This window comes from Hyperoodon ampullatus, assembly GCF_949752795.1.
Source record: "Hyperoodon ampullatus genome assembly, chromosome: 9".
In the NCBI taxonomy this organism is placed as follows: Eukaryota; Metazoa; Chordata; class Mammalia; order Artiodactyla; family Ziphiidae; genus Hyperoodon; species Hyperoodon ampullatus.
Window position 1 is genome coordinate 95,766,056 of NC_136922.1, and position 12,873 is coordinate 95,778,928.

At 40.2% G+C, this 12,873-nt stretch overlaps 1 protein-coding gene across 3 annotated transcripts in view; it reads right to left on the reverse strand.

Annotated features, from left to right (window-relative positions):
• Positions 1-7,208, reverse strand: part of BRAF (B-Raf proto-oncogene, serine/threonine kinase) — a gene marked incomplete at both ends in the record, with an annotated part of 154,030 nt that extends 146,822 nt beyond the window's left edge. For all 3 annotated transcript variants that reach the window (XM_079710944.1, XM_079710946.1, XM_079710945.1), the window contains one exon: positions 7,086-7,208. In XM_079710944.1, the coding sequence (XP_079567070.1) occupies positions 7,086-7,208 (123 nt within the window). The remainder of the gene's footprint in view (positions 1-7,085) is intronic.
• Positions 7,209-12,873: the final 5,665 nt, after the last annotated feature.

A 12,873-nucleotide genomic window follows, 5' to 3' on the forward strand; every position in this document is an offset into this window, starting at 1 on the left:
GCAGTTATGAACTTTCTATAGAACTCTAACCCACACCTTAATTTCAGAACCTCAAATATGATATACTTAGTCTCCCCTAGACCAGGAGTCTGAAAACTTTGGCCCATGAACTAAATCTGGCCCACCACCTGTTTTTTGTACAGCTCACAAACTAAGAATGGTTTTTAGGGCTTCCCTGGTGGCGCAGTGGTTGAGAGTCCACCTGCCGATGCAGGGGACACGGGTTCGTGCCCCGGTCTGGGAAGATCCCACATGCCGCGGAGCGGCTGGGCCTGTGACCCATGGCCGCTGAGCCTGCGCGTCCGGAGCCTGTGCTCCGCAACGGGAGAGGCCACAACAGTGAGAGGCCCGCATACCGCAAAAAAAAATAAAAAAATAAAAAAAAATAAAATAAAAAATAAAAAAAAGAATGGTTTTTACATTTTTAAATGAAAAAAAAGAGAATATTTCATGACACATTCAAATTTCAGTGTCCATAAATAAGTTTTATTGGAACACAGTCACACTCATTCATTTACATATTGTCTATTAGCTGCTTTTACGCTGCAATACCATTTTTGAGTCTGTTCAGTCCTTGTGACAGAGACAGAGCAGTTAGACCCACAATAACTAAAATATTTACCACTTGACCATTTACACAAGTCTGCTGACCACTGCCTTAAACACAAGTTGTTGAAATTTTCTACACAGATTATTACACTTAGGAAGATTCATGTCAGCACAAATCTCCCTTCCACACACAGTAGCTCTAAAATATTTACAGCCATTAAGCCTTTTTTTTTTCCCAAGGAAACCAACATGTAATGCAGATAAATGAAGAACTTCAATAGTTAAGGTGTAGTGGGACTAAATAGAGCCTTGAGGTAACGTCTGAAGAAAGTCCTTGATAGCCTCAAAACTGTTTTTGCAACTGTCTGTTGCAACTAGGTGGTTGTCAATTTAATAAATTGATTTTATGAGTAGCTTTAAAAAAAAGAGAACTTAATGGTATAGAAAAATCAGAGTGCACCATATCTAATAGGGTTTCATTGACTAATTATTTAAAAAAAATTTTTTTAACTAAGGTATAGTTGATTTACAATATTATAGTTTCAGGTGTACAACATAGTGATGGAAAAATTTTACAGATTATACTCCATTTAAAGTTACTATAGGGCTTCCCTGGTGGCGCAGTGGTTAAGAATCTGCCTGCCTATGCAGGGCACACGGGTTCGAGCCCTGGTCCGGGAAGATCCCACATGCCGCAGAACAACTAAGCCCGTGTGCCACAACTACTGAGCCTGTGCTCTAGAGCCCACGAGACACAACTACTGAAGCCCGTGTGCCTAGAGCCCGTGCTCCGCAACAAGAGAAGCCACCGCAATGAGAAGCCCGCGCACCGCAACGAAGAGTAGCCCCCGCTCACCGCACCTAGAAAGAGCCCGCGTGCAGCAATGAAGAACCAACACAGCCAAAAATAAAAAAATTAAAATAAATAAATAAAGTTACTATAAAATATTGGCTATATTCTCTGTTTTGTACACATTAACTCTTTCACTAACTATCTGAGTATGTATGTGCCAGATGAGGATTAAAAAAATGTACAAAACAGACAAAAACTGCTTCATGTATATAGGTATTAGAGCAACTCAAAATCTGTATTTCTTACAGTGCTAATGTGTTTTTTAAAAACGGTGCTAAAGCTCTATAATAATTGGAAGACCACCGCCCTACAGTACATTTGTTCCCAAAGTGCTGTCAATAACTGCAGCTACATTACAAGAATGAAAATGATGTTTCATTTGATGTTACAGAGCTTCCAGAAGATATAAAGTTAATTAAGTTCAGAGCAATTTTTATATTCTTTATCAAGGGCATTCCCAGGACCCAGAAAGAAATGTAATGTTATTGAGCATCACTTTCCCTCTATAAGCATAGTTCTGAATGGGAAGGAACAAGAATAATAGTTTTTTAAGACCAAGAGAAAACATGGAAACCAAAATAATCTCAGAGGGTAGAGGGGAAAAAAAATAACTGCTTACTGTTAGGGTGGAGGCTGTATTAAAGAGTTTCTTCTGACTACCCTGCTAATTATGCGTAACAGTAAATTGGGTTGGTAGACAAAAGAAAGCTGAAAAATAAAAACTACCTCCCAGAACATGTCAATGTCTCTCCACCAAACATTTAAGGAAGGAATGGAAGAAATGAAGCTAAATTTTTGGTTCTTATATTAAGTATCAACAACACTATGACTATGAAAGCACTGCTTACGAAACAGAAAAGCTCCTAAACAGGCTCATCTATTTTGAATTCAGAAGTTGTATAACTATTTCTGATCCTGACTTTACAGAATAACCAATGTAGATGAACTGGACAAAGAATGAGTGAAGGACTTAAAACAATTCAACTTTTGAGGAAAACAAAGTCCAGTAAGAGCCACTGACTATAAAGGCTTATTTCAAAGATAATTTGAGGCAGAAATATAGGAAGCATAGGAACATACTGAATTTCATAAAAGAGGATTATGACACAAAATGTCCACTAAGTGCTCAGCTAAATTAATATCAAGATGTCAAATTTTAAAAATGCACGTTTGCATTTCTAAAGGAGAAAAACAGCTTTATGGCTGGAGAAACACGAAGAACACTTAAGAGCTGTCGCATTCTTTAACAAGGTAAGCGTCAAGTCTTAGAGAATGCTAGCAAAGCAATGTAGCCTGCTCCCTCCCTTTCTTCCCTACCACTCACAGAACATAGGTTTCCAGTTGTTAAGACCTGATCAGCTTCCTAAACAGGAAAGCCAGAGACAGGGAATCAAGATAAATCAGACTTCTCTAGCCTGTTATCTTAATATAATTTTTCTGGCCTATTATCTAAATACAATTCAATCAAGTTTGCTTTCAGGTTCTACTACATTCAAGGATTCAAGTACTCAGTTCCAACGTTCCTTTCTTAATCCGTTTACTGACAATCAATTCCTTTAATAGTCAGCATATATATGTGACTGATATCAGAAAAATTTCTAAATAAAGGAAGAGGTGAGCAGATGCCTAAAGGAGGGAGTTTATTAAATGATAAGAGAGAAAGACTACAGAGAGGGAACGCTAGAAACACCAAAGACACAGTTATTTTATGGTTTTACCTAACAGGCATGTTTTGTTCACCTTTGAATGTATCTTAACAAGTATTAACAGCAATAGCCAGAACTACAGAAACACAAAGTTTAGTGGGCTTACCACTTTTTAAAAGCATAATGTACTCCAACCTGGTTTGGCATGATTCAGAAAGATGTGTTTTAATACAGTGGACCTCATTATAAAGGACATTCCATCCCAGAATACTACTTAGTCGATGCATTATTATAATTATACAGCTTAACTAAGATTGGTGATAAGAGATCTTGAAAACAATACAATTTTAATTGTAATGCAATTTTAAGAGGCACCCTTCTACAAAAATACAAGAAGAACAGTTAATAAACATCACACCCTGGCATAACACATTTTTTTCAATAAATGTATTTTTATACCGTATAGTCACATTGTCCCTTATTATACCATATTGTCACAGAAAGGAGGTAACATCAAGGAAATATAAATGGTCAGAAGTAAATGTTTAATGCCAAAAGTATAAGCACATTTATTTGATAAATATTTAATAAGCTCCTGTCATTTAATAAGCTCAGAATATTCTATTTTGAGCATCTACAAAGTAATACTTACAAATACAGGACTTGAAATTTATTCACTTACCAACGTAATTTTAAAAACTAAATCTACATTCTGTGTTCAAGATGTTTGATAACAAGAATAAAAAAAATTAGAAACAACCTAATATAAAAAAATTGTTAAAATCACAGTGTAGGGCTTCCCTGGTGGCGCAGTGGTTGAGAGTCCGCCTGCCGATGCAGGGGACGTGGGTTCGTGCCCCGGTGCGGGAGGATCCCGCATGCCGCGGAGCGGCTGGGCCCGTGAGCCATGGCCGCTGAGCCTGCGCGTCCAGAGCCTGTGCTCCGCAACAGGAGAGGCCACAACAGTGAGAGGCCCGCGTACCGCAAAAACAACAACAACAAACCAAAACAAAACAAAAAAAATCACAGTGTATCTTATAAGTAAAATGTTTTACTACCTTGCTAAGTTTAAAAATATTACAAAACCACATACATTACACAAGCATAAAAAAGGAGTATATGGATATACACTAAAATGTTTATAGTAATTATATCTTAGTGGCAAGATTACAGATAATTTTCTAAAACTTTTTGTACTTACATTTTTCTAATTTTTCAATAATAAATGTGCTTTTACTCTGAGAAACTTTTTAAAACCTGTATTTTACTGTCAAGTAAGGTAATTCTTCAGACACATTTTTTTCATTTCTTTCCATGCACTTGACAATTATATCTCTTTAAGTGCACAGAAGACAGTTCAATTGAAAGACCACAGTACATTTCAGTTTCCAGTGGATAAACAAATACCAACTTCAAACTTTAAATTATTTCTTGGAGTACTTTATTCTACCATCCATAACACTGATATCTATATTAGGAAGAGATTCATTTTTAACCCTTTACTCCCCCTTCCCCCAGTCAAATACATTTATTATAAGTTCGTGTAAGAAAATATGGAGGAAAAACTACTACTCATCATTAACCGTTAAAACCTGGGTGGAGGAGGCAGTGGGAAACACTTCTAAGTAATTAAAATTAGTTGAGTATCCTTATGGTTTCAAGAGATACTAATATGCTTTCCAGTTATTGCCAATTTAAACTTGAGGTTTAAATTCATCTAGCCTCGAGGTTCTCAAGTATTGATACATGATAACTGCCCAGGAAGTGTGCCAAATAACAGAAACTCATGGCCCTAGCTCTCACCTACTGAATCAGAATCTTCAGACAGTAGAGCTCATATAATCCGGCCCTTTCAAATAAGATAGCGGACATTGTACTTAACAAAAGGCTTCTCTATATCATTACAAACTGTTCTAATAACTCTGAAACAAAGTTCTCAACGAAAACAATGTTATAATCAGAGAATTACGATTTCATAACCCATGCCCATTAATTCACCCATTCTTCTAGATACAATTCAATAAAACCACATATGCACTACAGAGTACAGCAAGCCTAGAGGCACCTGTGCAGAGTAAGACAAAGGCATATCCGATTCATGGAAAAAATAGACAGCAGATGTGACCCCTAGTATTTATCCATTAAAAACAATGTATCCTAAAAATAAATTTCCATGTCAACGGAACAAAGCTGTTTATAAATAAGAAGGAATGTGGAGGTGTGGGGAAGACAAGAGGAAGCTTCAGCAAGTAAGTACCAAAAGCCAGGAAACAAGGCAGAATGAATGGCAACTGGGGACAAGGAAAACAGAATAAACTAGGAAATGGAAGAAGGAAAGATTGCTATCCTTAAAATCCAAGAAGTTGGGGGAAATGAACAGATATTAGAGGAAACTGATCTGAGCAGAAATGCAAACAGAAAAGTAAGCGGAAAGTGGTGTAAAAGATATATATATTCATAAAAGATATATATATATATATGTATGTATACATGAGAAATGTATATGAGATCAAATGATGGTACAGAACACATCTTGGGCATAGATGGAAGTGGTATAAGAGAATGAAAAACAAATATTATTGTGAACAAACTGATACTGAATAGAGCAACCATATCTAATGAATTTCCAAAGTAAAGTTGATGAAGCAGGAAAAAGAGAATTGCATTGACAGAAGAACGAGACGTTATGAGAATTGGGAAACAAAATGTAAGTACTGTAGTAGAAAGGAAAGAACTTTGAGCAAAGTCAACAGAGCAAGTCACATTATCTAATCAATAATTGTAAAGCACAGTTATTATACCATATATTATCTCATTATTTGTAAAGTACAATGAAGTGTATTATTTTATGTAATACAATACCAAACACTAAATGTAATAAATTTTACGTAACAAAAACCAAAATGTAAATAAAGTCATTTGACAAGGTGATAAGAGGCTAAATAATGGCTGAGAGAAGCAAGGACTGAAGACGAAAAAGTAAAAGAAAAAAATTGGGACAAAAAGGAAGACAACGGAAAGAAATCAATCACACGTATTTAAAAAAAAAAGGGTAGGAATAAACAAAGAGGTGTGGATGCACAATGGAAGTGCAAGTGAAACCTGACGGGATCTTGACAGCTTCACGATTCAGAAAGTAAGTAGCTCCAAAGCGTTCAGAAGGATTTGTGACGATAACAACGTTAGCGAGCGGTGAAATGAAGTAGAAGGCCTCAACAGGACTAAGATAAGAGAAGTGCAAAAATGGTCTTAAGTAGAAGCTGAGGTTAGAAGGCAGGCAGGTCCGACCACTGGCAAAGGAGCGGGGCAGCAGATGGAACCGGGATGGGGGTTACCGGTCGGCGACAGAATACTGACAAACATTAGGAATCAGGGGCCTGAGACCGGGATGGGAGAAAGAACGTAAACAGTAGCATTTAGGGTTGAAAAAGTAAAGACCATCCGCTGGTTAAAACAGGTGAAGAGCAATCTCCCCTAACAAGTAGAGAAGTGTAAGAGAGGGCAGCGGCCTGAAAAGAGGCAGAGTCAGGGAGAGCAGAGAGGGAACGATCGCCCCATCATCACCGTGACCGTGTAATAATTACATACAACGCTAACTCGGGCTGGGGTCCCGGCCCCGGCTACTGACCGACATCTTCCACCCAGATGCCGCCGCCAGCCTCCCCCGCCCCCCACCCAAAATAAAGAAAACATCCAGCAGACGCGAGGCTGGCTACCTTCAGCCAGCCGTGACCTTCTCGGACCAACCCTGAGTCTCGCCCCCTATTGATAGCCTCCTGCTCCACCACCGCTGCCCGAATCCCTCAAGCCCCAAGTGCGGGCCAGGGAAAACCCCCTGGGCCATTGTGTGTGTTTACGTAGCGAGGAGCTGCATGACGGAGAGGCACAGGAGGGGAATGCCCGTCTCCCAGCCCGCAGCGCCCAGAAGGGAAGGTGGCTGAGGGCACCAGAGCCCCCACCGCCACCTCTCTCCCCAAAATAAACATCAGCCAGCCGAGCCCCAAGACGGGAGGGGTGCAGGGCGCGCCGGCACTCACCTCCTCGGGAATGGCCGGGTCCGCAGCCGAAGAGGCCGCGGCGCCGGCCTCGGGCTCCATGTCCCCGTTGAACAGAGCCTGGCCCTGCTCCGCGCCGCCGCCGCCGCCGCTCAGCGCCGCCATCTTATAACCGAGAGCCTGGCCCGAGCGACCGCTGCTGGGCGGGGAGGGGGAAGGGAGGCGGAGGCGGAGGGCGGGGGGCGGCGGGGAGGGACGGCCCGGGCGGCGCCTGCGGCGGGAGGACGCCTGGGCCACCTCGGGAACCGGCCTGCTGCCCCCGGCGCGGCTGAGCCTGAGGGGATTGGGGGGAGGACGCTAGGCGGGGGGCGGGGGCAGGGGGCGGAGACGACTAGAAGTCGCCGCGGCAACGGCGTCACCCGCGTGTCACGGTCGTGACGTCACCTGAGGTGCGTGACGTGATCCTCGGAGCGCCCTGGCGCCGTCGTCACGGGAGGGTACCTTGCCCTTCTGCTCACCTCCCAGCTCACACGTTTCCTCCGCTCGGCCGTTTCCATGGCTCCGATTAATTCTCTTCTCCTCCGTCCTAAGCCTGTTCTGTAATGTAGGATTTACTAGAAGAGGAGGACGGTGTTCGAGAAGAAGTTGAAATCCTAGAGGGAGAAAGACGGGAAGCCCATGCTACTTGTGTTATTTCCATTATAACGAACGTCTCCGTGTCATAAAAATAAGACTTGAAACCCCGAGGTAGCAATAGTCAAGCAGAATTTGATAGAAATGTATTTAGGCAAAGCCAAGTTACGAGAATGATGCTTGGATCCTTTTCATTAAAGGATTTGGCCTGTTAAAGTGGGTCTAAATAGAAGTCTAAAAGCTTTTTTTGCTTCATCGTTCAGGAATAAAATGTTTAGTCTATTTTTCATTTTCCAGATTCATTCAACAAATGTCAGTGGGTGGCTTTCTATGTTCTAGGGCCTGCACAAAGCATGGAGCATTCTAGACATTTGAAGCATCCAAACTTGAATCATTTTTATTTTTAAGAAAATCATTCAAAATATTTTAAATACTTTTGTCCTGCTCATAAACAATATTCCAAGGACTTCTTTATGCCAAATATGCATGAAAACAAGAGAAGAGAGGTAAATTACCTTTGAGAGGCCCAATTACAGAATGGAATTAGTTAAAGAAACCCAATTTATTATTAAAAACACATGTATGTGAAAGGAAAGGGAAAAAAATCTAAGGAAGGGAGAAATAGGAGTGAGAAACAGTGGAAGTTACTGTGAGCTCCAGATAGTGTGCAGTTAATCACAAAGTAACGTAAACATCAAGTCCTGAGAAGCTTAAAGTGTACCACCCATAGGGGGAAAGTCACCAGTGACCTTCTTGTATTCACCATGATTCAAGAGATAGAAAGCCGTTCTACTGACTTCTGAAGCAGAATGTCTGTGTAAGGATAGAGTTACCATGAGCCCAGGAGCAGATCCTTACTCCCAAGGTAAGGAGTTGTGTATGAGACTGCTTGTTTAATCAGGATATTAATATTACCCTACCTTGAAAAATACAAAATACCACCTATAGAATGAGCATGGTATGCTTTGTTAATTTCTTTATACTTTCCCTTCCAAGTAGAGAAGTCACCTTGAGGCACTAAATTTAAATCAAAAGGTGGCTTGACAAAAGTAGTGTACATGAAGATTATCCTAAGGGATAATGTCATCAAGATATCCTAGTCTGAAGCACCCTTCTTCACTATAAGGAAATCTAAGCAGACAAACATAGAACCAGCAGCCAGTCATGGCACCTTTTCCCCGTGATACCATCAGAAATACAATTAGCAGAGTTTTTTAAAATTCCCTAACAGTCCTACTTCATTTTCTAAAAATCAGCCCCTAGAAATATTATATCATTATAACACTTCTTCATAACATTTAAAACTCCTAAGATTTTTATTCCATTGGTTTCATTTTAAAGTATAGCCTTCTTTTTTTTTAAAAAATTTTTTATTGGAGTATAGTCGATTTGCAATGTTGTGTTAGCCTCAGGTATACAGCAAAGTGAATCAGTTATACGTATACATATATCCACTCTTTTTAAATTTTTTTTTAGATTCTTTTCCCATATAGGCCATTACAGAGTATTGAGTAGAGTATTGCCTGTGCTATACACAGTTCCCTGTGTTCTTATTAGTTATCTATTTTATAGGGATTTATCCCAAGGATGCAAGGATTCTGTAGTATCCACAAGTATAGTTTTCTTTATCAGCCACAATATTTTACATGATTTTTTTCTCCACAGGATGGCTGATCTCATCAATTTAATATTGATTCTTGTTAGCTTTCATTTATTCAGCATTTTCTGGGGACTTCCCTGGTGGTCCAGTGATTAAGACTCTGCACTCCCAATGCAGGGGGCCTGGGTTCCATCCCTGGTCAGGGAACTAGATCCCACATGCCTTAACTAAGAGCCCACATGCTCCAACAAAGATCCTGCACGCCTCAACTAAGACCTGGCGCAGCCAAATAAATAAATAAAACATTTTCTGACTTCGTCTTCAAATTCTGGATACATCTTACTGATTTCCCTAGGCCATTCTAAAGACCCACAGGATCCACATGGGAAAATACAGAGAAAGCATAAACTTTGGACTCCAAAGATCAGGATTTTAGTGTCACCACGCCACATCTTGGCTATATAATCTCAAGGCTGGTAAGCACAAATGCCTGTTTGTTGTTGTTTCAATCTGTAAAACGAGGGAAGTGATAATGCCAGTCCTATCTATCTGTATCATTGTGAGGATCAAACATTATAGGTTTGCCCTTTGTGAAATATAAAGTTACCCTCTTGGTTAGAATTCAGACAAAGCATAGCAGACATGGCTTATTTCTGCTCCATGATGTCTGTGACCTCAGCTGAGAAGACTGAATGCCTGGAGGTGTCTCAGTCATGGGGGTCTGGAATCACCTGGAGGCTGATTTCCTCATATATCAGGTGGTTGAAGCTGGGACCTCAGGTAAGGCAGTCAGCCAGGATGCCTAAATACTCTCTTCACGTGGCCTGAGCTTCCTCCTGTCATGGCTGCCTCAGGGTGGTCAGACTTGTAACAAGGCGGCTGAGGGCTCCATATACTAGGGTTCCTGTAAGCAAGGTGGAAGCTGTATTGCATTTTATGACCTAGCTTCCTAAGTCACACAGCATCACTTCTGCTGCATTTTATTGGATACAGGTAAGTCACAAAGTCCAGCCCAAATTCATGGAGAGAGACTATAGAACCCACCTCTCAATGAAAGACGTGTCAAAGAATTTACAGACATATTAACGTACAGACAGACTGTGTTTAGAATGATGGACTAGCTACTCTGTAGAAATGGCTTCTTATCCTCACCTTCTCCCAAGGGGATTCTACACTGAAACTCTCCCCCTTTTATTACTGAGAATCACCAAGACATATCTCAGTATGGTACAGAAGAAGGCCTTACCTTCTTTCTTTAGCTTCTGGGGCCCCCACTGCCTGCAAAACTAAATGCAGGTCCTTGGCTATTGGACACATCCTAACTCTCTCCTCTTGGGCATTTCCCCCCAAATCCCAATGCTGATGGGATTTGGTAGTGTTGATGTGCTGAAATCCTCTACACAAAACAGTGGCACTGTGTTCTTAGAGCCTGTAATGAGCCAAGCCAGTTTGTGTTGAGCAGAAACAGAAATAACACCTCCCTTTTGTGTTATAGCATGCCATATGGGCATCAAAGCAGTCTTATCTTGCATTTTAAAGTCTTACAGACATTTTAGTCAACACAGTTCTTTTAGCTTTTTCTTACCATCCCCTTTTCCCCTAGGGCATTCATGTATTCACAGGAAGCTGGAAAACAAATCTAGGTGAGAAGCGCTACTCCGAACATTGCTCCAGATGATGGCTGAGACACTGTTATGAAGCCTTGCTGATAGGCCTGACCCTCTCTTCCCTGGAGATAAGTGTATTTCCGACTGGTGTTTCTAACCTGAATCCTGCATTCTATAGCCACTGATAGTCCCACCCATCAGCCAGACTTGCCCAGTCAGGTCTGATCCCATATGAATTGGTCAACTACTCGAAAACAGGTAAGCAGCCTCTAGGAAGCTTCTATAGCTCCAACCATGTTCAATGCTGTAGAGCTAATCACACTTTAATATTTTCTTTATGAATCAAGGTCGTCATTACAAATAACACATTCTATCTTGTTTAATAGTGGGCTACTCTCAGAAGCTATTAAGTGTGAATAGAAAACAGAACCATAGAGTTGATTCCCCACCATCTTCCCACTGGGAGATACTTGGAATCTCCTCTGTGGAATTTTAAACTCTATCCAAATACTTTAGTGGTAGGGACCTCACTAATACAGTACATTCAACTGTAACTTTTTTTTTCTGAAGTTAAATTGAAATCCTCCTCTTTATGACATCTATATTCTGATTTGAGTTTTGCCTTATAGAGGAACACAAGATGAGTCTGTTTCTTGTTCTGTGTAACTGCTTTCAGATATTTGAAGCGAGTTCTCTCAAAGCATTTTCTCATCTTTCTGTGTACTCTTTTCAATGTTCCTGTTAAAACGTGGTCCCATGAATTAAACACTGTTCCAGATTTGATCCAACTAACAAAGATAGAATCTCTCATTGCAATAACCTAGGAACCATGCTTTTGTTAATATAATCAAAAATCATATAAGCACCCATTATTGATACATATGAAGGTTACAGTGAACAAAAAACCTTTGTTGTTTTTTAAATAAAATGCTGGTGTATCAAGTCTAAATTTTCAGTCTTTTTAGCATTGGACATCTCTTCCACTGAACTCACATTTCTCAGACTTTAATTCTTGAAGGAAGACCTTGTTTTTAATTCACAAAATTTGTTAGATATTACATTTCTAACATTTACCAAAGGATGTTTATATCAATATGTTATTTCATCTTATAACATCTTGCTTATACTATCCTTGGGTGTGTTAATAAGATACAGAATTCTTTGAAATATTCTTTGTGAATTTGGTAATTTGGGGTATTAAATTTTTAAAGTTTGCTTTTATTTCAAGGTGTAGTTTTCCATATATATATATATATATATATATATATATATGGAAAAGTATATCTATATAGTGAAAATAGTACCTGATAAGGGATGGGTTAGAGCAGGGTGGAGGAGATAGTGTGGGAGTGAGACTTCTCTGATATAGTTTTACTTTATAAGACATGTAAATAAATGAAAAAGTAAAATCTAACTAAATGAACCTAATTGTACACCAAATTGATAACATAACTACACAGAGAAAGTGGTTAATTCAAGTAGCTTCTGAATATAGTTTTCTGACTGTAGACTATGGTGGATTTACACTGTGTTATATTAGCTAAACTGGACTTGTTTCCCAGAATCCTCTTCCATCCTGTAAGACCTGCTCACCATCTCCTTAAATATATCCCATGAAAGGGTCCAAAACACACTCTCTTCACCAAAGATGTAAGAGATGGATTTGTGAGGGTAACTCTTAGAGCTCTGTGGTGATTCCCTTCCGTAAGACAGAACTGCCAATAAGCAATACCATTTTGGTGGAGTGGTCTTTTAACTGTGGTGGTGAGCACTGGCTTCTCCTGCAGGACCCGCATCACTGGAGTTGCCATGAGAACCTCAGGTAGTGAGAGTCTGACTTATACTGCAGTCCCTCCCCACAGGTTCCAGCAGCAGACCCAGAAACACCGGCCTCACAGAGACTGCTTAAACACCTCCACAACTGCATAAGATCAAATCCTTATAGTAAATTCCTTGTTATTTACATTTCCTAGGGCTTCTGCTTCTGATT